The 24,697-nt window shown below is 32.5% G+C and overlaps 7 protein-coding genes across 7 annotated transcripts; 3 read left to right on the plus strand and 4 right to left on the minus strand.

The window, feature by feature from the left end:
• Positions 1-56: 56 nt before the first annotated feature.
• SAPINGB_P000217 (uncharacterized protein) lies at positions 57-1,268 on the minus strand (the record flags this gene model as incomplete). Its single annotated transcript, XM_031994941.1, has 1 exon — positions 57-1,268. One exon carries the CDS (start codon positions 1,266-1,268, stop codon positions 57-59), a length of 1,212 nt encoding a protein of 403 aa, XP_031850832.1.
• Positions 1,269-3,117: 1,849 nt separating this feature from the next.
• On the minus strand, positions 3,118-5,496 carry SAPINGB_P000218 (uncharacterized protein; the record flags this gene model as incomplete). The annotated part of the gene is made up of 1 exon (XM_031994942.1): positions 3,118-5,496. One exon carries the CDS (start codon positions 5,494-5,496, stop codon positions 3,118-3,120), a length of 2,379 nt encoding a protein of 792 aa, XP_031850833.1.
• Positions 5,497-6,126: 630 nt separating this feature from the next.
• On the plus strand, positions 6,127-7,323 carry SAPINGB_P000219 (uncharacterized protein; the record flags this gene model as incomplete). The annotated part of the gene is made up of 2 exons (XM_031994943.1): positions 6,127-6,602; positions 6,687-7,323. 2 exons carry the CDS (start codon positions 6,127-6,129, stop codon positions 7,321-7,323), a joined length of 1,113 nt encoding a protein of 370 aa, XP_031850834.1.
• A 6,041-nt stretch (positions 7,324-13,364) lies between these two features.
• Positions 13,365-15,134, minus strand: SAPINGB_P000220 (uncharacterized protein; the record flags this gene model as incomplete). The annotated part of the gene is made up of 1 exon (XM_031994944.1): positions 13,365-15,134. One exon carries the CDS (start codon positions 15,132-15,134, stop codon positions 13,365-13,367), a length of 1,770 nt encoding a protein of 589 aa, XP_031850835.1.
• Positions 15,135-19,112: 3,978 nt separating this feature from the next.
• SAPINGB_P000221 (60S ribosomal protein uL13) lies at positions 19,113-20,033 on the plus strand (the record flags this gene model as incomplete). Its single annotated transcript, XM_031994945.1, has 2 exons — positions 19,113-19,143; positions 19,465-20,033. 2 exons carry the CDS (start codon positions 19,113-19,115, stop codon positions 20,031-20,033), a joined length of 600 nt encoding a protein of 199 aa, XP_031850836.1.
• A 1,070-nt stretch (positions 20,034-21,103) lies between these two features.
• On the plus strand, positions 21,104-22,285 carry SAPINGB_P000222 (uncharacterized protein; the record flags this gene model as incomplete). Its single annotated transcript, XM_031994946.1, has 1 exon — positions 21,104-22,285. The coding sequence occupies one exon, from the start codon at positions 21,104-21,106 to the stop codon at positions 22,283-22,285; it is 1,182 nt and encodes a 393-aa protein (XP_031850837.1).
• A 135-nt stretch (positions 22,286-22,420) lies between these two features.
• On the minus strand, positions 22,421-24,532 carry SAPINGB_P000223 (uncharacterized protein; the record flags this gene model as incomplete). Its single annotated transcript, XM_031994947.1, has 5 exons — positions 22,421-22,909; positions 22,964-23,864; positions 23,915-24,021; positions 24,077-24,277; positions 24,410-24,532. 5 exons carry the CDS (start codon positions 24,530-24,532, stop codon positions 22,421-22,423), a joined length of 1,821 nt encoding a protein of 606 aa, XP_031850838.1.
• Between the last annotated feature and the right edge of the window lie 165 nt (positions 24,533-24,697).

Consider the following 24,697-nt stretch of genomic DNA (forward strand, 5'->3'; position numbering starts at 1 on the left):
CATTATCATCATTATCATCATCATCATCATCATCATCATCATCATAATAGTCATCATCATGGACAAACTTCTGTTTCAATCCACTCATCATCTTCGATTCGATATGACTTAGAGCGACGATTGAGGCTATCGTAAAAGACATCTGAAGAGTTGACAAACATGGCCAGAACTACAAACTGGTCTTTACCTGCATCATCACTTGCTCCATCAACTCCACGTGAAAGCTTGTCTAGTTTCCGCCGGCTTTCGTCATCTAACTCACTACCTGGACATGGTCGTCGAAACGATGCTTTTCCATATCTGCTCATCATTTTCCAAACACGGGTGTATTCTTCGTCCCATTCTACATGTGTGGGAGGGGGTGGGGTTGAATCTTCATCCATATTTGTATCTTGATCTACAGCAGCTTGTGGGCTAGTCATGTTGATGTAATTCTTGTGGTAGGCATTGGATTGAAAATCATGAGCATATTGAGCTCTGTATCGTTCGAGATAGCTTGGTGAGTAAATGGGATAGATTGCATTTCCCTTGAGAGCAGCTAATTGTTGTTGTGAGATGTTTATGGTAGTAGCATTAGCGGCAACATTAGCAGAATCTTGTGGCTGCTGTGACTGTTGTGACTGTTGTTGTTGTTGTTGTTGTTCAAGTTGCTCGTGTGACTTTTTATTATTATTATTATTATTGTCAACATCGACACTTTCCTGTGGGGGGGAATTATACAAGGCAGTAGCCATTGATGATACAGATGGCGAGTTTGGTGTTTGAAAACTAGCCATATTATAAGGAGAAGGTTGTTCAGAGGGAATATATAAATTTGGGTAAAAATTGCGCGCAGGCATTAAAGGCTGAGCAAAGCCAGAGAGTCTAATTTGAATTGATGAAGATCTAGGGGTTGAAGGTACGCTAGAGATAGATGATGATGATGATGAAGAAGAAGAAGAAGAAGAAGAAGAAGAAGAAGAAGAAGAAGAAGATGATGAGGATAAATTATTTTGTGTATTTGCTTCAATGGAACCCTTATGGAAATAGAAGCAAGCTTCAAACTTGCCATCACTAAACTGGAGATCGTCAATTTTCCCTGAGCGTAAATCTGTAGTAAAAAGCAAAACACCGGTTGATTTGTCATTAAATAGCCATGATCGAAATACACATGTTCGTGCACGGGGCATGCCATTTTTCGAAATGGTACAAAAGGTAAAAGTATGAGGTCGAGGAGCCTGAGAAAGACACAAGTCCAATGTAGGGACCCAAGGTGGGATGCAATACATTAGTGGTTGATTTTGATTGAATAAAAAAAAAAAAAAAGAGAGAGAGAGAAAAAAAAAGAAAGAAAGAAAAGAAAAAAGATGAATTGGAGAGGGAGAAAAAGAAGAAGAAGAAGAATAAGAAAAAAAAAAAAAAAGTGATGATGTTTTGTGAGTATATATATAGGGTGTAGTAATATATTTTTAAAGCTAGGAAATATATTGGAATTGAAAGACCAATAAATGATGATGTACTTTCTAAGCTTTAAAATTTTTTTTTTTTTTTTATAAATATATTGAATAGAAATATATTTATTAAAATTTTAACAAAATAAAAAAAAAAAAATTGAAGGAAATTTGTAGTTTTTATATTTATATTTATATATTTATATATTTATATATTTATATATATAATTTTTTTTCCATCCCTTCTCTCTCTAATATTTATTTATATTATATATATATATATCTCATTCTTACGTTTTGATACCTACAAAAACCTCACATAACTAAGGCCACGCGACACACCTTTCTGCTACAACCAAAGCTTTAAGTAAAGTAAAGTAAAGTAAAAAAAAAAAAAAATATGACATGGCTGCTGTTTAAATTTTTTATTTTTTTACTGCCTAGCCCATTGAAAAAAAAAAAAAAGAAAAAAAAAATACACACACTGTCTGTCTGCCTATTTGTTTGTTTGTGTGAGTCTGGCCTGAGAATATATTATTATTATTATTATTATTATTATTATTATTATTAATTTTTTTTTTTTTTTGGGCTTCTTCTACTTTCTCGCGTGAGGCCTTTGCATTCGGGGAAGCCTCAAACCAATCACCACAGCTTTTCTAACACATGTGTTTGTTTTTTTTTTTTAAAAAAAAAAAAAAAAAAACTCATTTGCAAAATGCCATTGACTTGGGAATAAACAGAACATCATGATTAAGTTTTTAAGTGTAGTATAAGGATATATTCATTCTAAAGTATCCTTTTATATAGTTTATATACATGTCATTTATATTATATTATATTTATATTTATATATTTGTATTTATTATATAAATAATTGTCTTTCTTTCCGTCTGGATAGATGGATGGATGGCTGACTAACTAACAGTGCGGCTCATAAGTTTCAGCCGTTCCTACTTTTTTATTTATTTATTTATGTAACATCAATTTTTTTTTTTTTTTTGTCATTCATTAAATTTCTTCTTTTTCCCTAATTAATTAATTAATTAATTAATTATTATTTCAAAAAATTCAGGTTGACTTTTTTTTTTTTTTTTTTTTACTCGTAACAGAAAAAATCAAACATTGAAATCACCAAGTAACAAGTATAATATATATATGCATTTGTTTATTAGTAAAATCAATATTAAAATTAAAAAAAAAAAAAAAACTTCAATAGGTACAAAAAAAAAAAAAATTAAAATTAAAATGTTTCTCTTTTATTTTTATTTTTATTTTTTCCCCCTCTTATCATTATTTAAAGGAGGAAAAAAAAAAAAAAAAAAAAATTCCTGGGGAAACAAACTATGTTTCACTGGTTTGTGGAGTATATCTATATACTCATCAAACAACATTGCTTTTGCTGAGCTGGCAATGTAAATGCGAATCCGCTTTATATACGTAATTATACGTTTAATAATATTTTTATTATTATTTTTTTTATTATTTTTTATTTTATAATAAAAAAATATTAAAATATTCTGCAATCTTTCTTATTCAATATTGATATCTCACATATTTTAATATTTTAATAATAATAATGATAATAATAATATTATTATTATAAGCACACTAAATATATATATATAATTCAATTCTTTTACAACCCATCATTGCACTTCCAAATGCTCGCGTGCATCAAAACAACGCACTAATTCGATGCCTTTGTGCTGCCACTAATGCTGCTGCTGCTGCTGCTGCTGCTGTTGGCATTGCCATTGGTATTGCCATTGACATTGGTATTAGTATTAGTATTAGTATTAGTATTAGTATTGCCATTGCCATTGCCATTGCCATTGTTGCCTGGCCCACCATCACTGCCATTTCTTCGTGGCCCCCGTGGGCGATTAGAAGCACGTGGACCATTGCCTTCTTTGGCTCCTCCACCGTTATTGGGCCCACTAGACCGGCTACTGACACGGAACTTGCCATTGCTTTTGCCATTATTATTGCCATTATTATTGCCATTGCCATTGCCATTGCCTCCTCCTCCGGGACCGCTTGGAATTACCAACCCTGATGGTCCAACAGACCCTGTAGCTATAACTGTAGAAGAAAACGAAGGAGAAGAAGAAGAAGAAGAAGAAAAAGCTCCCTTATCTCTCGTCATTCCACGTTCGCGAGGCCCCCGACGAGGTCCATCATGCTTGGATCCTGGAGCATTTGGAGTGGAAACAGGTAAAGGTACTACATGTAAATCCCCCACGTTTGATGATGATGATGATGCTGTTGCGGCTGCTGCTGCTGCTGCTCTAGATGAAGGCAATGACAAACCAGAAGCCGCATAATCATTCCGTCCATTCGATCCACCTCCCCCTGGCTCTCCATCTCCTTCCTTCTTCTCCTTGCGATTCCGACTTCGTCGTTTTTTCTTGTCTCCTGCATTCAATCCCCCGCCTCCATTATTAGCATTATTGTGAGCATTACTGTGAACATTACTGTGAACATTATTGTGAGCATTATTGCTATTATTGTTGTTGTTCCCACCACTGCTGATCGAGGCCGGCCCTTTAGGCAGTGCAACAGGTTTCTCCATCATACCAGCCACTCCATCTACCGTCTTCTTGGACACCCCATCCCCTGAAAATGACGCACCAGCATTCACACCACCACTACTTGTCTTCTCATCGGTCTTCTTGCTCTTATTACTTCCACCACCACCGCCTTGCTGCTGCTGCTGCTGCTGCTGCTGCTGCTTGCTTCTGTTCTTGCTTGTCCCATCATTCTCACCTTCAGGCTTACCCGTGTCTGCTCCATTGGCTCCTGTTGATCCTAATCCTGATCCTGATCCTCCATCCTCTTCCTTCTTCCCCTTACCACGTCGTCGACGTTTCTTCTTCCCATCATCCTTCAACTGCTGCTGTTGTTGCGATGCAGGATCCTTAGGTATACTCGGCTCACCATTAGCCGATGCCTCTCCCTTCTCCTTTTCCTTATTCCCGTTACTATTATTATTATTATTATTATTATCATTATTATTATTGCTGTTGTTGTTTTTATTATTGCCACCACTGCCATTGTTATTCCCTCTCTTTGCACTTGACGGTCGTTCCAAAATCTTCTTCTTCTTGGGCTGCTCCTCATTCGAGCCTTTATTTTTCCCATCTCCTGAATCCTTATTTTTGGATTTCTTACCCCCCTTTGACTTGGCTGATGGTGGTGGTGGTGATGGTGCTTCTTCCACCCCATTTCCTGTCAATGTTGCCGATGTACCCAGCTTGGCCTTAACTGCCTTTAATGTTTCCATAGACACCAATGTTGGAGCCTTGGGATCAAGCTTAATCACCTTTTCATTCTCCCCACTTTCCTTGCTTTCTTTCTCTTCATCTTCCTCAGCGTCCTTTTTAGACTCTTCAAGCGATTGCTCCTTGTCCTTCTTTTCAGCTTCGCATTCATCCACAAACTTGAGGTAATCCTCGTCAGTATCAATCGTACCTTCAAGCGGATGACCCTTAGACGCCTTGAGCTTTAACTGTAACGGGGCATACTCTATAATCGGCTTAACTATATGACGCTTGGACTGGCCTGATGGTGTCGAGAACCCTGATTCTGATTTCAGTGAGGAAGACCCAGGCAAATCATCTGTGGCATCGTCTAAATCCTGCTCAATCTTTAACATTATGGAAAGCAAAACTGACGTGTGGTACTCCTTAACCAAGGCTGCAACTGCAGCTGGGCTCCTCATATTCAAATAAAGCCGCGAGTATACAACCGGCTTAGATGAAAACTTGTATTGCTTTAACAAGCTTTTGCGTGAAACGTGCCCCTGTACAAAGTAGTAGGACTGTAAGGTATCGTCATTGGCAACACCCCTCAGTAACGCCATCAACCATTTTTCATCTATATCGGGAGGTAAAAGCCGAATAACAAGCTTAAGCTTATCGCTTCCTGCATTCCCCACTGGTAAAGTAGAGTTTATGGCGTTGTTTGAAATATTGTTGCGCTGATGAACAGGCAAAATTGATCCTAAAACAGAACTTCTAGTAGCAATAGGCGCACCTGGCTGCCTTTGAGACTGAAGTCTATCCATTATAGTAGTCATGGTGGTATATTTAAAGTCCTTATTTCCCTATGTCGTGGCCAGTGATTATCTTTTTCTTTTTTTCTGCTTTAATCAATTGAATGTGAAGGGTGTTGTTGGCGCAGAATCATGATTATTCTTGTACGCTGTTGGTGTTGTCTTTCCAAAAAAAATAGGGAAAAAATTCGGTGGGTGTGTACAAAATTAAAAAAAAAAAAAGAAGCCCAAAAATTAAGCCATAAAAACGAAGACAATATAGGGTCATGTGACTCATAGCATAAACCTTTAAGTAATTCCGATTTCATGTGAACATTTACTTGTCATGAACGTTTTGACTTGAAAAAAAAAACAAAAAAAAACAAAAATAAATAAAAATCTTTAATTAATTAGAATTAAACGAAACAATTTCTTTGAAAAATGTATTCTTTTTCATATTTTAATAAAAGTCCAAATGCTTTTCTCCTGTTATATAGAGAGTCTGTAATTTCCATGCGGCTGTGCAGTTTTAGGTAATTGCTTAGAAAAATATATATTTTTTTTTCCCTAAAAATTTTTTTTTTCAAGACCGCGTTTTCACTATCATTAGCTTTTCTTAGTTTCGCATTTACTCTTAAATATCAAAATAAAACAAACAATAAAATGACAAATCAACAGAATAAAACAGATTACGCTGCTATTTTAGCTCACGGTAAACAGTTTTTGGATAACAGTGACTCAGAGGCATGTCTCAACTTTCTCATTCCAATCCTCAAAGAGCAAGAAGCTCTCGACGGCTTTGCCAGTGCAAGCTCAAACGGCCTTCTTCTCGAAACTATACAACTGGCTGGTGAAGCCTTTTTAGATCAAGGAAACACCCCAGAAGCATACCCTCTTCTTCAAGTCGCTGCTAATGCTGACCCCTCTGGCGGACTTGGAGGAATTGAAAAGTTCTTATGGCTGGGCCAAATTCTGGGCAGCAGAGATGGCATCAAATCCTATGAGCAAGGTATCGAGGGCCTGAAACGTGAGATCTCTCAAGCTACAACAAGCATAGAAAATCCCGACATCATTTTTAAGAAAAAGAAACTTTGTGACGCGTACTGTGGCATAATTGAGATTTGGATGACTGACTTGTGGTATGTGCATCACAAAAATTAGCAAGAAAACTGGAAAAAAAAAATAATAATAATAAGATCTTGGTTATTAACAAATATTTATAGCATGGAACCTGAAGCCGAGGCCAGTTGCGATAACCTCATAACACAAGCAATGTTTGTGGATTCTGCAAACCCTGAAAACTGGAACGTCATGGGGTCTATTCGTATCAGTCAGCAACGTAACGATGACGCTAAAAGCGCTCTTTCTAAATCTTGGGATTTATATCACCAACAATTCTCTAATACCCCCTCTGCTTTACGGATACAAGAGCAACAGCAACAACTAATTCCCTCTCTTATTCGATTAGCACAAAACTCCATGGAAGTCACTCTTTTCCGCAATGTTGTTGAGATAACTGCCGAAATTCAGCGCTTGGACGACCAAGTCGCCGAAAGTTACTATCTTCACGGTCTTGCTCGTGCTGAGCTTTACAAGAAACTTATGGAGGAAGCAAATGCTGCATCTTCTCCAGATGAACACAATAGATTGATTAGAGAGGCAAATAAAAATGCTGTCCGTGCTCGGGATGCTTGGGAAACACTGCTTAAACTTGTCACTGAGGAGCCTGATCTTGTTGACCCAGAACTTGCCCCTACTGTGACTGATAATCTCAAATCTCTTCCTGAATCGATTTCTTCTGATGATTATGATAGCAGTGACGAAGAAGATGAGGATATTGACGTTAATGATTTAGAGTAAATGAAGAGGAAGAAAATAGTTTAAAACAAAATAGATTTAATAATAACAGTATTGATCCTGATCACCATAAAAAAAAAAAAAAAGAAAATGGTTATAGACTATCTTGACAACATCCAATACTCTTTTAACTGACTAAAAAAATCTTTAACAGCCATATTTTGAATTTGATATTTTATTATTTATCCAGTGAATGCCTTTTAATTCTATCATAAGAATGTAAAAAAAGAAAAAAACAAAAGCCTCATTTGCCGATGCCTTTTTTTTTTTTTTTTTTTTTTTTTTTCGAAATGCAATTACTAAAAACCTGTGAAGGAAGTTATTAAAAACTATCTCATTAGCACGGCATTTTGATACAATTGATTTCTGAGTTATTTTCATGGAGAGGAAAAGGCACTGGCATAGCAAGTATCCGGCCAAAACTATATTATTTCTATTTTTTTTTTATAAAATAATGCCGTTTATTCTAAACCATTCGTCATTTCTAACTTACCATATTAATATCAGTACTTCAATGCATCTCGTGACAATAAAAAAGAGCCTAGATTTAATTGTATCTTGTTTCTTTCTAGCTTTGACTCAAATAAGGCTGAAATTTTTTTATTTATTGTTAATATTTAATTTGTATGTAGACTGAAATAGTGATGAAGAAAAACAGTTGCTAATTAACGACAGTTGCGTTTTTCTCACTGGTGTTATAACAGTTCTTCGAGTGGAGAGTTTGACTAATTCTTAGCTAGTTTGATAGCCATTCACCAAAGTCAAACAAATGATCGGGGTACCCTTTTAAAGGTAAGGATCTGCCGAGTTGACTCAAACGTTTGGCTATCTTCTAACGTTAGCAAGGAAACAGTTAACTGTGTCTTTTTCCCTTATTCTTTTAAAAATAAACCATTAGATAAAAAAAACAAAATGAAAATCATGGCTTCTCCGTTATTACCCTAAAGGAAAAAAATATATGATTTCCATGAAATGAAATCTCCATTTATTTGCTAAAATTAAATAGACTTAGAAATTTCGTAGATTGGTCAAATTTGTGTTCCTATTCAATACAAAAATCATTCCATACAAAAACTATAATGGAGAAACGTTATTTTTCTTGATTTCAAATAAAAACAAATCTAAACTTCAAAATTTTTATTAATATCAATAAAAAAATAAAAAAAAATAAAGATGACCATATGACGGTGGAATTATAATCTGCTTGAAATGCCTGAATGTTAGAAAGAAGAAGGTTCTTTTAATGTCAAGGGGGGTAAACAAAGATTATTGTCGATCTTTTGTTTCAATCCTTTTACCAGCTTCTAACCGTCAACAATAAAATAGAATATTCATTGTATACTCACCTTAAAATACTTACAATGTAAATATTAAGGACATACAGTTATTATTAAAAACCTAGCTCATTTCTTCTTTTACATTTACTTTTTAAACATTTGAGCTAAGAAGCTGAGCCTTAGATCATATTACTAAACTAATTAATCCAAAAGAATAAACCTTGAACTGATAAATTCCTTATTTTTAAGACTTTAAAAACTCAGTTTCTAAAAATATATGCTATTTTATCTGCTGAGCTTTATATACTATTGTTCCGGAATGCACTAATTAGAGAAATAAACAGGCCAAATTGAATACTTTACTTTTTGGTTTTTTACAACTTTCTGCCCATAAAATTAGAATACTATCATCAATTAATTGATGATTGCACTAATATTAGTCACTAGATGAATATTCAACTGAATTTCAAAGAATATTTTTTAAATATCACAAAGAAAACATAAATCCTATATGGTAACTATGTGTTAACACTACGTTTGATGTATTTGTATAGCAAGCATTTAAAAAAGAAAAAAAATTGTTATTTCATTATTTATTTTTTTAAATAATTATTTCTTTAATTTCACAAATACTTTGGTAATCATGTGGAAATTAATTCCTTATCAAAAAGGCTCAAAAAAAGTAAATGTTGTTCAACTTTATAATTCTTGGGGAGAGAGGTACTTTTTTTTCTTCAATCTTCAAGAAAGAGCATGCTGGATCTCAAAAATTGTATTTTACATATAAGTTAAGTTGACTGAAAAAGAGAAATGAATATGTAGATCTCGTCCATGCATTTGTTGAAGAAAAAAAAACATTCAGCTCTATTATAAAATACCAAATTTAAACGGCACTTAAAATAAGGAAAAATATCTCTATTGCTCTTAAAACAAAAGACAAATGCTGCAGGAAAATTGAACATCTAAATATAGATTGATTACAGCTTTCTTTAAATTCAATATCTTTTTCTTACATTTCTGAATGTTAGGTGATTCAATGGAGTATAAAAACTGCATTAAGCTGAAACGTAAATGTTACAAAGTGAAGATCGGCAAAGCTTCCAGACATACCCAGGGCATTGTCACAGTTTCCACAGCTAATGAATCCATGTTCTAAAAAAGCAAAATTGATATTTTTTTTGATTAATAACACTAGAACAATTTCATGCAAGAAAAAGAGTGAAAATCAAAGATTTCAATCAGTTAAATCAAAAAAAAAAAATTGTATGGACCCCGTCTAAGAAATAAGCATAAAATAGAAGTAAGATAAAAACAATTATTTTCATTTTAAATCATTTAAAATGTTTACAAATGAAATTAATATACATCTTATAATGTACCGGTTATGTTCAACGTTAGTAATAATAGTAATTGATTTTTAAATACAACAGGTTTATAAATTTGTTAATCAAACGCCAAAATCTTTTAATTAATTACCAATCTTGGTTAATTTTTGTTAAATCTTTTTGAATACTTTCAAGTGATCATTAATCATTTGTCACATTCTCTTTCTAGTTTAGCCAACAATATTTTTTTAAGCAAATAAAGCCTATTGCTTTTCCTTGTTTAATAATAACCTTTAACGACATAAGCTAATATACTAATTTAATAAAAAATAATTAGTAATATAAAAATAATCTTAAAATTGAAGTAAAATAACTTTATTTACTAGATTGTAAAGGTGCCTTAAAGGAATGTAGCTTTTAAGTTCAAGTTAGGTATTTTGTAACGGATAGTACAATAATATTTCTAATATTAGCATACAAAAAGAATCAGATATCATTTTCCCAAAGCGAAAAAAAAGTGCTGACTTTTCAACGGTTTGGTTCCAAGACCCGCCAACATGACTCAATTAACAGTAATAAAAAAGTAAATCACAAAAACTTTAGATGAGCATAAGAAATTTCCATTTATATAATTTAGTTAAATACTCATTTCTGCTAAAAAACCCAAAAGATCTTTTTTTATTTGATTACAAAGAACAAAAAAGTCCATGTTGAATTCCAACTCATTCTTAGATGCAAAAAGGTACTGGGTATTATTTATGTAAATGGCAATTAAATAAATGCACATGCTATTCCCAACTTAATAGAAAATATCAGTATCACCAATATGCAGAATTATTTAATTGATTTTCTTTGATCAAGTATTTTGGTAAACTATTATTCTGTTAGGGCATTTAGAACATTACTGAATCAATTTTTTTTTACAATTATCTTTCATGTATTAATCCTCAAATGAACTTAAATCTTTTTCAACACTTGCTTAAGAACGTGCTTGTAAATTATGTGGAGCAACATAGTTTTAGATTCTAAAAAAAGCTTTTCCAAAGATTTCAATAAAAAAAACCAATGCTGTTAACCTTTCCAAAATAAATAATCTAAAGTTCATTACTGTTAATACTAATTTCTAACGATAAACTGCTTCAAATGAGACGATTTCTTGTGACAACACAATATTTTTGAACTAAAGTTTAATCAAATATTGGGGTTTTGACAACTTTAGCCGATAAAATCCTTTTGCATAAAATCATCCCAATACAGAGTTATAATGACGTTTATGAATTACTTTGAGATCGGCGGTTAGGCGAGTTCTGCCATAATATATATATATGACTTGTAGCTTCAAAAGAATAATTAAGATAATATTGGTTCTTTTCTAAAGTTTTCTTTTATCCAATACGTCATTTTATTTAAAGGTTGGCTGCTCTGTCAAATAAAATTTAAAGTCTAGACCTGACCTTGATATGAAAATTGATTACTAATGAGTCCAAATATTGAAAGTCTGATATGTTAAAGCTAGACCATTGAACACCAGGACCTAGTTTAAAATGTCATCAATCATTTGACAGTATTAACACTTAAAATAAAAATCATTTCTTTAAAAAAATAATCTGCCAGTAATTATGAAAAACAAATATATTTTAAAAGATTTTTTTTTTTGTGATGGATCTTCAGGTTTTTAGGACCCTGTAGATCTTTTGCTAATCTTTTGGCTAAGATTAATGCAAAGAGAAAAGAACCCAATGCTTGGGATGAAAAAAAAAAATAGCAAAAAGAAGAAGAAGAAAATATGTTTACTAAGATTCACTACACGTTTTTGTAGTTAAATTGAGTGAATAAATCAGTTGTTCGACCTTTAAAGTATTGTCATTAAAGATTTAAAATTTTGGTTTCGTTTACAATCTTATAAGGCTGTAGCCGATAATTATTAAGTGTCTGATCAAAAAAGAAAAAAAATTAACTATATCAAGATATAGTAAAAAATTATTTAGAAATTTTTTGACTAAATTAAATAAAATAGGAAAGGTAATATATTTGAAGTACTTTTTTAGCTAGCGAATTTACTTTAAAGGAGGCTATTAGAAAATATTGAATAAACATTTATATAATATTTTACTGATTCCCAGAGCTTGATAAAACATGTCTTATTTATCAACCAACTATGTTATTGCAAACCAATAAAGTGTTCAAAAATCATACGTTTATGTCATTAGTGCAAGTCCATTATTTCCTTAAATGATTTTTATTTTGATCTTTTAGAATAGCATTTCTTTTTTCCAGCTAAAGAAAAAACAAAAAAAAATTATTTAAATGTAGTCGAAAAATATATTTTCAGTGTAAAAAAAACGAGACTTTTCAATTATTATTAATATTATTAATATTTTTTTTTTTTGTAAATGACATGTGAATGACAAAAAAAAATAGGGAGAGCCATATAATGATAGAGATTACAACTTCATACGGAATTAATGTCTCATTAATCAGTTTACATAATTATGTCTCCACACTTTAAAATTTAATCATCATATATATTAATATATAGGTCCAAAACTTGGATTTAACACAATATCTTAAGAACTCTTTTATTTGGCATTATTTGACATTATTCGTCATTTTGAAGTTTTCTATTAATCACTACCAATCTTAAATAATCAAGTTCATAAATTAAGTTCTACTTTCTTTATACGGACAAATTTGCGGTTCCAAGTATTAACAACAATCTAAATTTTTATAAAAAAATTGGTGTTTTTTTTATTCAATAGTAAATTTATCCCATTATTAATCGGCTCATTTTGCTTCTGATAACTTTTTTTTTTTAAAGTGGGCAGTTTTTGAGTACCACTTTTGTAGGCGTTCTACGTCTAGAAAAAGAAATTTTCTTCTAGTCCCTGGGTGTCCCAAATTTTTCTGGGGTTTGCATTCTACCGCAAGCTTCTAAAGCCGCTTTGGCTGTTATGCTTGTTACAAGTTTATGATAATTTCTATCGTTGTTGAGGTTAAAAGACATTACACTGATAGGTGGGCAGTATGTTCGAAGTCTATTTTATGCGGCATCATGACAGCCAGCTTATTGGCAGTAATTGGGTAAAGTATTATCATTCGATGACTGGCCACCCGCCATCAAATTAATGCAGAACAAAATACAATCGCTTTCCTTATGTTTTTTTTTTTTTAAAAATTTAAAAGTTAGAAAAACTTTTCAAAATTGAATTTGCAATAATGCAAGTTTCCGAGTCAATTAAATTTATATATTAAAACAATGAATTTTATAAATATCAGCGTAATGAGCTAATATATGATTATCAACAGTTTCTGATGGTGACATCATCTTAGAATTCTGCAAACCAACTTGAACATCCATATTGATACAATTAATAGTATTATTTGAAGATATTAAACAAAATAATTATAACAATTATCCCTATACAGAAATATTATAAGACAGCTATCTATCAATAGAATCTAAATATTCATTACTATTCGTTTGAGAACTGTGCGACGGATGGTGGTCTGGATGATGTATATGAGACGTTTGTTCCAACTGAGGTTGAGAACTATGGATTTTCTTATGTCTTCTCAAGTTAGAAACAACACTGAAGCATCTTCCACATCCTTCAAAATCACATTGGAATGGCTTTTCTCCGGTATGAGAAAAAGTGTGAGTCTTCAATGAAGAAGGGCGAGTGAACCTCTTTCCACATTTGTCACATACATGTTTTTTAGGATATTTAAATTGTACTTTAGCATTGTATGCCTTAATGAGTTGCATTGAATGGGAATGGCCAGAAGTGTTGCTTTGTTCTACATTCATAATTGAAGAATGGCCCATAAATTGATGATGATTTGATATGTATGGTGGTGGTGGAAGAATATTTTGAGAACAAGAGCTTTGATATGATTGGCTTTGTTCGTTTTCGGATATCGGATTAGGTTCATATTGAGAAGACTGATTGTGATTAACAGGATGATGAATGTATGATTCTTGTCCCAATTCTGATGCCATCACTGTGTTGTACATTAAATCTGATGTAGAAGGTGGTGATTCTAATTGTTTAATTTGGGAAGAATTTGATAAGGGACCAGAACTATGATTCATGTTTGAATTGTTTTCTGATGCAAGTGAAGAGTTTGGATAACTCGAATAGTTAGAAGACATTGATGACTGAGCAATATCAAGATTTCGGGAGACCGATGATGATCTATCGAAAGGATAATTTTGATTAAAAGGAGCTTGAGAATGATTCAAAGCAGTATCATGAGAATTTGAAGCATGAAATGCCAAACTATCATTAGTCTGACGGGGAATATGTTGATTTTCGGAGTAGGAATAGTAATGTTGCTGTGATTGAGGTTGATAAGACTGGTTATGTAAATGACGACGGTGGTTTTGATTCTGTGAGTAGTTACCGGTTGGTTGAGAACTCACATAACTATTTGAAGTCATATTAATACTAGTGACAGAAGTCAAGTTGTCTTGAGAATAACCATTAGATGAATTACTACCATTATTGAATGAAGTAGAAACTGAATTGTTGTGATAGAAGTTCTGTGTCTGGACATAACCATCATAATTTTTTATTGGATCTAATTGATCATTTCCAGAAAAATTTCGGGATGGTGAAAAAGAGTCTGAATTGTCAGTGGGTTTTCTGTTGGAAGAATCCCAATTTATTGTTGTATTGGGCTTGAAATGTGTATTTAAGTTTATTTTAGGTGAGCCTGAACTTGCTGTCTGACTTGTGTAATGAGAATAAGATGGCAACTCGGGAAGTCTTTTTGTCTGAAACAAAAGACCTTGTGAATTGGGCGATTTTGGTTGTTCAAATGAAGAAGTTAAAAGAAAAGAGTTTAAAGCAGTTTTCTGGTTATTTGAACTAGAAAAGGCTGTTTGATATGTATGAGAAGAATTTGTAAAATTTTGAGAAACTCCAAGTCGTGGAGAGCTGGCATCTTCAGAAGTTACAATAGGAGGTGATGTGGGAGAATATGGCATCTGCAACAAGTGAGAAGTGCTCAACTTGTTAGAAAGATAAGGTGGAGTTGTTTGATGGGTGTCTCTTTGGTTTCCTTGCAATAAGTGATTTTGTTCAAGTTTTGGAGTGTCATAAACAGACGAAAAGGATTTGTTAAGCAAAACAGAAAGCTGGCTTTTTGAGTGAGAGGGATTATCGATTTGCGAACCGCTATGGGAAGAATTTTTTAATGATGATAACATATTTATCCTATGTAGGATTTACACATAAAAAAAATATTGTGGTTTGTTAGTTGGTGAAATGTATTTCTCGTTTTTATTGAAAGGTCTTTGAAATAAAAACTATAAAAAATAATAGCATATTTTGGGGAAAAAAGGAAAAGTAATAAAAAAGTATATATTAGAATAATTTTAGGTCAAAAAAATGAAGGATAAGTTGGGGGATTTCAATGTTTATATAGAAAAGTAAGCGAAACTTGAAGGGCATCTTTAAACATGGTTGGAGGATTTAAGAATATTTAGTAATGTAAAGTTTATTTACGGGATTTAAAAAAAGTAACCCAAAAAACTGAATTCTAGTTCTTCTGTGAGAGAAAAATATTAGTGATAGTTTTTTTTTTATTTTTTTGCTCATACTATTTCACAGCTGGCTTACAAACTTAAAAGTTTTACAATATGCAGAATAAAATAAAGTTTTTTCGTTCTCTTGAACATATAAGTTAAATGTATAGGAATCCATAATTTTCAGTTATTTTACGGTTATCGTTTGAATCAATCTTAAGTCTATTAAACAATTACATCACACGCTATCTTTGTCGAGGCTGTAGTTTAGCCTTTTACATTTTTACCAACCTTTACTATCGTTTACTATTCTAAACTAAAAAAGTTTTTTTTGCAACCCGCCTTTGAGATTTAAACTAAAATTTTCATTTAAAAAACCTTAGACGTCATTATGTAGCGGTTTTTTTTATCTTAGAAAAAACGTCTTCTAGGATTTTCAAATCAAAACCATGTGCAGAGGGATCATTTTATCTTCCATCTTTTTCTTCTGTAAGACTAATTCAAAAAAATATTTTATAATGCAATTCTTAATCTTAATTTTTATATGAATAGTATCTTTTTTTTTATCTTTTTATAAAATTTTCCCCTTAGATATAGAATAAATACAAATATTTCATTTTTTGTTCTCTTGAATGATTGAAACAGTAACAATAGCTTTGATGAAAAAAAGCAAATATATCTAATTGTCCCAAGACCAATAAAATTAAGGTGGAGAGAATAAGTTGAATATTTATCTTAAAGTTTTAAAATAGATTTCTTTTATATGTAACTTTAAGGGGTCCGCGGCATAACTGAAGATAAAAGTAAATACACGCGAAACTTATGTTTATTAAAAAAAACGCTTAAATGTTTAATGTCAGATGTCTAGTTAATTGTAAAAAAAAATCATTAATTTAATCAATACATATTCAGTACAACTAACTTGAAAGCATTGCTGGACTTATGAATTGGAAATGATTCTGCACCAAAAAAAAAGGTTTTTGAATCCAAGTTGGACTAGAGTATTTAAAGCTTCATAAATAGTTATTAAATATTGTATTGGAATTCATTTAAATAATAAGACGCTTCTTCTCATGAATTTACTTATCAGTATATTTCAATATAATAATGACCATTTTTTTATTTTAAATTTAAAAATTTATTATTCATTTTTTTAGAATTATTAAATTGGAAGACCTAATATAAGGTTGTGACCAAAATTATTCTGTGAAAAAACAATAAATAATTGCCTGGTTATTTATAGAAGACTCAATTTGTAATAATATTCTTTTCCATTCATAATGAAATAGACTTATTAATAGAATACTTATTAGTCAGATTTGGTCTACTTAAATATTTTTAAATTAATTTATGACAGAATAACTTCAATATAAAATAACTCTGAGTTATTATGAAGAAAGGTAGCAAATGGAATACCTGGTTATTTATTAAACCAGGTAAAGGCTCCACTTTTTAAGTCAAGTATTTTCCAATGTTTACTAAATCCATGAGATTTAGTAAAAATATTTCAAATTGTTGTATTTACTTGGGCTGCTCTTTTTGAAATTTCAATTATGTCCGCCAAAAACAAATTGCTATTTGTAGCTTAAAAAATCATATCTGTACCTAATTCATACAGAGCCGTGACCCATTACTTAATTTTAATATTTTTTAAATAATCTTGTAAGAATTATTAATAAATTTTCATATATTCTTTTTGTTTTTCATAGTTAAATCTAGATAGTTTAAAATTTCTACAAAATAACTTATATTAATTTACAGATATATTTGAAGTATTTAACTTTTTTTTTAATAATCAACAATATTATGTTATTAAAAAAATTGATGTAAGTTATCAATGTTTTCTGACAATATAAAGTATGTCATACAAAAATATTTTATATAACTACACTTCATTGTCTAAGGGTGGGCCATTAATGGTAAATTTCACATACAAATGCTATTTTATTCTATTCTTTTTTTCATAAGACTCTATAATAGACATATTGAAAAATTGATTACTATTTAAAATAAATCTTCACAACACCAAGGTTGAAAAAAGTGGGTGAGAGAGTGATAGTAGATACTCATTATATACATATCAAAAAGAAATACTATTCATGAATATTCTCAGTTAAAATTCTGCATTAATGTAAATGACTAGTTAATCTCGTATTTTTTCTCCCATAGTTTGCATGAATTAGTATATCAGATTGATATTTAACGTGTTTTGACGATTTGTGCCACTTTCATTCAAAAAAGTTGTTGCATAAAAGATATATTGTTTATAAAACTATTTATCCTTCATTTTAACATGATATTTTAAAAAGGCCCACTAATATGTTTTAGAATCAGATGGGTCAAATTGTCAGTTTTTTCTGAGTAAAATTGAAGTCGCAATAGTGATAAATAGTTTGCTGGTCTAGCTTCTTTCATTCTCTCAATCCGGTTATTGCTAGTAAAATATTCGGTAATAGCTTCTAAATATGTTGGTTTATTATAAGCTTGTGTATTTAATTTCAAAAGCCTATTCATTTTAAAATCAAGATTTTTAGGCGTCTTATTTTGGAATTCTACAAATATTGAGTAACAATATCAATTTATAATGTCAATCTATTCATTTCAAACCAGATATTAATATAGTTTCTTTTTGACCAGAATAATTAGCAACTACATTTTAGCAGTTTGATGAGCTACTTATTTTTTTTTACTATGTGCTGAAGTCTAACCAAAAATATTTTATTGGATGAAATTACGGTTGATGAGATGACCATTATATACGGCTGAGTTTATTCATAACGAAAATGATGACATTACTTTTTAAAGAAACGAATTTCATAATAAAAACTAGGTATCTACGTTTAAAAAATCTAATCCCAAAAGTAAATTTGAAAACTGGTTTAAGATAGCAAAATACTGGTGTTTTAAACTAGAATTTGAAAAAGGAATTCATCAAATTTGATTCATCAGATTACAAGTTGAACAGATTATTACACATTAAAATTATAGACATGCCGTATTTATGTTTCCAAGTTAATCATGGTTTGATCAAAACTGACGATAGTTAACTTGAATACCTTAGAAATTTTAAAAATAGTAGTGTTTCAACAAAATCAATAAGTATTCGATACTCTAGTATTTGAGTGTAAGTAAGTTATCGAGTCTACCATTGTGACTTGTATGGAAATCTCTGTTGATAGAGACGTCAACGGCTCTAGAAACATTTTCATAAAGTGTCTGGCTTTTTCCAAGCAGTGTTCATTCCAAAACAGGTATACACTCATGTTCATTTAATAATGTCTGCCATTTTAGGTGAGGTTTTCGTTTAAAGCCCTAGATTATTTTAGGGTTATAGTTTAAGTAGTCACTAGTTATTAGTCATCATTTTTGTTTATGGGTATATTTGAGACTGATGTGTAATATTTAAATTGAAATCAAAAATCTTGTGGGAAATATGTCACGTTTTTTTCAGAAAAAAAACTGTTATTACATGGTTTAGGGTAACTACCATTTTGAGCATCAGCCGAGTCGTAAAATTTCTCTGTACGCCAGTATTGGCTGGGGAGAGGGTACTCCCACCAATTTTGCTTAGGTTTTTTCAAAAATTTTTTCCTCCCCTTTTCCACCTCCTTGTCCATCGACCCATATACAACAGTTATCGTCGACCTAATCAACACAAAAATGAGCTCCTACCCTGTTGTCGTTATTGATGGTATGTCATCATGATCATCAAATATAATGACAGTCGATACTTTATTTATTCACTATTGATTTAATGATAATGATTTTTTGATTTCATAGACGACTTTGATGGATATCCGATTAAATTTTAATTATTTGAACAATCATAATGGCAAACGGTTTTTATTTATTTTATTAATTTTAAACATATACCCTGGTTGTTTATATTTGACTTGTTTATTTATGATACAATTTCTTTTGGTTTAAATCAGTTTTAAAATTTAAAAGTCGATTTGTGTTGCTGTCATTATATTTCTTTTCATGTTTTAAAATCATTCTAACAAGTATTTAGGTAAGGGACACCTTCTTGGTCGTCTTGCCTCTATCGTTGCTAAGCAGCTCCTCAACGGTGAGAAGGTTGTTGTGGTCCGTGCTGAGGCCCTCAACATCTCTGGCGAGCTTTTCCGCGCTAAGCTGAAATACCACGCCTACCTTCGCAAGGGTACCAGATTCAACAAGACCCGCGGTGCTTTCCACTTCCGCGCTCCTTCCCGCATCTTCTACAAGGCTGTCAGAGGTATGATTCCCCACAAGACTGCCCGCGGCCAGGAGGCTCTTGAGAACCTTGAGGTGTACGAGGGTATTCCCCCTGCCTACACCAACAAGAAGCGTGTTGTTGTTCCCCAGGCTCTCCGTGTCCTTAGACTCAAGCCTGGCAGAAAGTACACTACTGTTGGCAGACTTGCTTCTGAGGTCGGCTGGCAATACCAGGACGTTGTCGAGCGTCTGGAAGAGAGAAGAAAGGTCAAGTCTGCTGCTTACTGGGCTAAGAAGAAGGCTCTCATTGAGAAGACCGTTGCTGCTGAGAAGTCTCTTGAGGGTTCTGAGACTTCCAAGGCCCTTGCTGCTTTTGGCTACTAGATGACATGATGTGTTGTATACGACTGTGTATCAATAAAAAAATATTTTCTCTTAAATAAAATTTGGTATTTACTATGACTTAATAGTCATTATGTTAAGCACCGAGGAAACGATTAGAATCGTATGTTTTAATGTCCTGAAGCTGTCAAAAGCAGCATATTGGTATAGACTTAAATAAACCTAAAATGGAAATATTCCTGCTGTGTCTATCTTGAAGGAAATATTGTAAGATTTATTAATGTTTTCGGTCTCTTCCGGGTGTAGCAAAAAAAATTATTATATAAATATAAACAATTGTTCTGAGTCATGGCTCATGGAAAATATCAGTTCATTTTGAATCAGGTTGAGAAAGATGAGATAACAGGATACAAAGTTGAAAATGCGGAGATTTGCAAGCAAAAAAAAAAAATAAACATGAGGATTATTTTTGATTGCCTATTATGATATCACACATTATGCACTCAAACACTGTAATATGACGAGGCCCTTTTAAGCAAATTAAAAGCAATTCAAAGTCATTTCATCATTCATAAAAGTCCTTTAGTATCCAAAATAAACAATTAAATAATTAAATAAAATTTCAATTTCAATTTCAATTTCATATTTCAATTTTGTACTGACTGTCAAAGAAGCTAGTTTAGATAAGAATGATATCTATCTGGAACGTAGGTAGGTGTCTTCATATCCGCTAGGGGTGTTCCTTCAACTCAAACTTGCTGCAGTAACCAGATTTATTTTCTAATGTCGTGATGTTTTTCCTTATCATTTTCAATATACGGAAGTGACCGCGGAATTACCGATAGATTTCCCCAGATAACAAGTAAATAAAGCATCATCTTTTTGTCTTCTTTGCTGATCAGCCGTCTTTTCCATTGAGATATAAATATCTCAAAATCCTCCCTTAATTTCTTTAAATTTCCTTTCTCTTTTTCTTTAAGTTTTGCTTTTTTTCTACCTTTTATTACCATTCTAATCATTACCAAATACTATTAATTATTGAACGTTATCCTCTCTTTTCTTTTGCTCAAACTTATTTTAAATTTAATCTTGCTTCTAATAAACTTTTAACAATGGCCGCTATTGCTACCCCTCAAACATCAACAATTACCCTTTCTCTTCCTTCGGATGTCATTGATTCCAATACTAGTCTCAAATTCACTCCCATTCCAGGTGCTCCTCTTGGTGCAGTTGTCACCCTTCCAGATGGAGTTACTGATCCTTCTCTTTTAAATGACAAAGACTTTGACGAACTTAAGAGCGGACTGTTGACTCATAGTGTTCTTGTTATACCTGGAATGGAAGACCTTCACCCCACCTCCCAGTACAATCTTACGAAGCGAATGGACCCAACTTGTGGTGCAGGTGCTTATGGCCACGCTAAAGAGTTCCGTCATAACAAATCCGTTCTTCGTCGCGATGGTGTTTCAGTTCCTTACCAGCCACAGGTTCAAGTATTGGGACAGGGAAAGTTTGAAGATCATTGTGGTATGGATGAAATCACTTTGAGACACCCTACTCATTTTGATTTTCACAATGAACCTCTTACTGATAAGGAGGTTGAGGATGGTTACACTCGTTTTTATCGTTGGCATATTGACTCGGCTCTTTATGGTCTCTCCCCCCCAGTGTGCACCACCCTTCTTGGAATCCACGTTCCTGACTCCACCAAGACTATGAAAATTAAGTATGAAGATACAGGAGATGAAATTGAAATTGCGCAGGCTGGTACTGCGTTTATGTCTACTGTCAATGCATTTGAAAATCTTTCTGAGGAAGATAAACAAATGGTCCTTGGTACCACTGTCGAATATGCACCCCACCCTTATATTTTTATTTCACCCGCACGTGCAACTAGCGATGGTTTGACAATGGTTTCTGAAGGCAAAGAAACACCATTTGAAAGTCTTCCAGAGTGGGAGGAATCTAAAGTCAAAAAGCTTCCAATGGTTTGGACTAACCCTATTACCGGCCGCCACCATCTACAGGTGCATGGCTGCTGTGTATATAAACTTCACCTTCCTAATGGAAAGGTTCTTGAGCTCGAAGATGCTCGAAAGGAAGTTCACCGCTTAATGCGTCCAGCCATCAACCCCTCAAACATTTATGTCCATGCTTGGAAGAAGGGTGATTTGGCTCTTTTCCATAATCAAGGGGTTTTGCATAGTGTCACTGGACAATTTGCTCCTGGTGAGCGAAGACTAATGCACCAATGCAATATTGCAAGTGGTATTGACCCAGTCACCACACTTTAACTTCATTGCTAATTATAAATTGGCAATATAAAGTCTACAAAGTGAGTCTTTAATATTTTAACGAACTTTATGTCTAATGTAACTTTGTAATTATTATTTTTTAATTTATCATCTAATCCAACATGAAATCTTCAATTATTCTATATGTGAAATGAGAACTCTTAACATATCACTGGTGACTTTATCACTCTCTATCACCAGCTTATCAAAAGAATTTTTTTCTGATGCATCTTCCTTGTTTTCTTGCTCGCTAGAAAAATCAACTTCTTCTAAATATTCCAGTAAACTGTTCCTAATCTCAGAAAGAGAAACTTCCTTTACAATGACGTTTTTAAACTCGTCGAACTCTATAATCAACCAAGCCAATATAACGCATAATGTATGTTGCCGCGAAGATTGTTTTAAGTTCTCATTAATCTCATCCTCATTTTCCTCTTCATTTGCGGTGATTTTTTTGGACAACTGAGTTTTATGAAAATACTTAGTAGTTAGTATGACGATCTCATATGACTTTTCGGCAAACTTTGCAGTGAACCTATCTCGTTCTTTAGATCCAAGCTCTAACCATTCAAGCATACTAGCAAAGATAGTCAAAATTTCCCATACAAATGGTTTTCTTTTATTCTTTTCAAAGTTAGTATTTAGAAATAAAAAAAATAAAAATAAAAATAAACTTACCTTTCGTAGCAGCGAAAATAAAATCTTTAAACCACCATTTTCAACTATCGACAAACAAGTCTGACTCCCAGTAGATGCAAACCCTTTTGTGCTTTCAGCCAAAACTTTTAAAACATTTGCTTTAATCCACCCATTTCCATCACCCTCATCCTCTGTATCAGACTTGTTGTTTGCGCCTCTTTTAATTTGTAAAAGCATCATCATTAACTCTATCCCTTCATTCTCTTGGAATGCTTCATTGACCCAAGGATAACGTACAGCGGATACCAGAATATCAAAAACATCCCGAAAAAAATCTCGTTCTTCGCTGTGAAGTGAATCAATTTGCCTCAGAGTGGCAAGTTGCAGCAAAAGCATTTCAACACCATTTTTATCAAAAACTGCGATTGTTTTAGGAACTAAAATAAACAGTTCAGAAAGGGTTTCTGCAAAGTGGTAAATGATGGAGTTTGGAATGCTATCCTCTTTACTTTTGCCATCCCCTTTTGGTGCAAAACGTTCAACTGACCACTGAAGTAGTTTAGTTTTCTTTAAAATTCGAATACCAATGTTTGCATCGTTTTTGGTGATATTAGAAACAAGGTTCAAAAGGTTAGAAAATCCTTCATATTGTTCTTTTTCCGTCATGTTCAGAAATTGGGTAATTTGACTGGTTAAGCCCTCCTTCAATAAAGCAGTTGCCAATTTATTCATAGCATCAACACCGCACTCATTTTCGGGCTCAAAAAGCTCCTCTAAAATTTGAAGAGTCTGTGTACCAACCGAGATATTTTCATGTGTGATAAGAGACACAATGGTATCGAGACTCCCTGACTTTTCAAGTTCATCGTACAAATCTGTTTCACTAATGATGGAGAGTTGACGAATTGAATTATACAATTTATTTTCGGATTCAAAAAATCTAAAAAAAATATTGTTAGAATATTAAATCATTATATCAAATGTACTTACTTTTCGGGCTCATTTAAATGATCTAGTCTTTGTTGTGTATTCTCATTTAAGGCCTTTTCAAGCTGCACAAGAAGTTTTGTTAAAAACTTTTTATCATACACCTCAGGCTAAAAACGTAATAGTCAGTAAAAAATTGATATGAATGGGTAACGGAATACTCACACCGTGGAAATCATTTTCGTGGCTGTCAATATATTCTTGAATCTCGCGTTCCTTAGGGTTTAGTAAAGCATACTTGTCAACAGTACTGGTATAGTCCTCATCATTTTCATTTTCATTTCCATGTAATAATGTAGGTCGTTTAGATGGTTTCTGATGGGAATCGTCACTCAAACCTCGCTTTTGACCTTTAAAACTGTTGCTCTATTGCTACCAGTAGGCATGTTAGAAATTTTCTTAAACATTGTTTGTTAACGTGGTTGCGAAACTAGCCATTGGATTACTTGACTTTGAATAAAAAATAATTTTTATGATAATGTCCGCCAAATAACGTACTTTAAAAATATCATCAACACTAGACATCTTATAGAATTGAATAATGCATCTATTGGCATTCGAATCTGTTCGTTCAAAGTGAACGGTTGTATGCTTGTGAAAAAGAATAGGATTACACAACATGATAATTTTTTGTTACAAGAAATTGTAATATTATGTAAGAAGTTATAAATTAAATGCACCAGGTAAATAGCTTCCATAATTTTGATATAATAGAATAAAAAAACTTTGCCTCTTTTATCAAACTTTATGAGCAAGCTTTTTCTAAACATCTTGATATATACAAAA

This window comes from Magnusiomyces paraingens (assembly GCF_902498895.1).
Source record: "Magnusiomyces paraingens strain CBS 517.90 genome assembly, contig: contig1, whole genome shotgun sequence".
Classification (NCBI taxonomy): Eukaryota; Fungi; Ascomycota; class Dipodascomycetes; order Dipodascales; family Dipodascaceae; genus Magnusiomyces; species Magnusiomyces paraingens.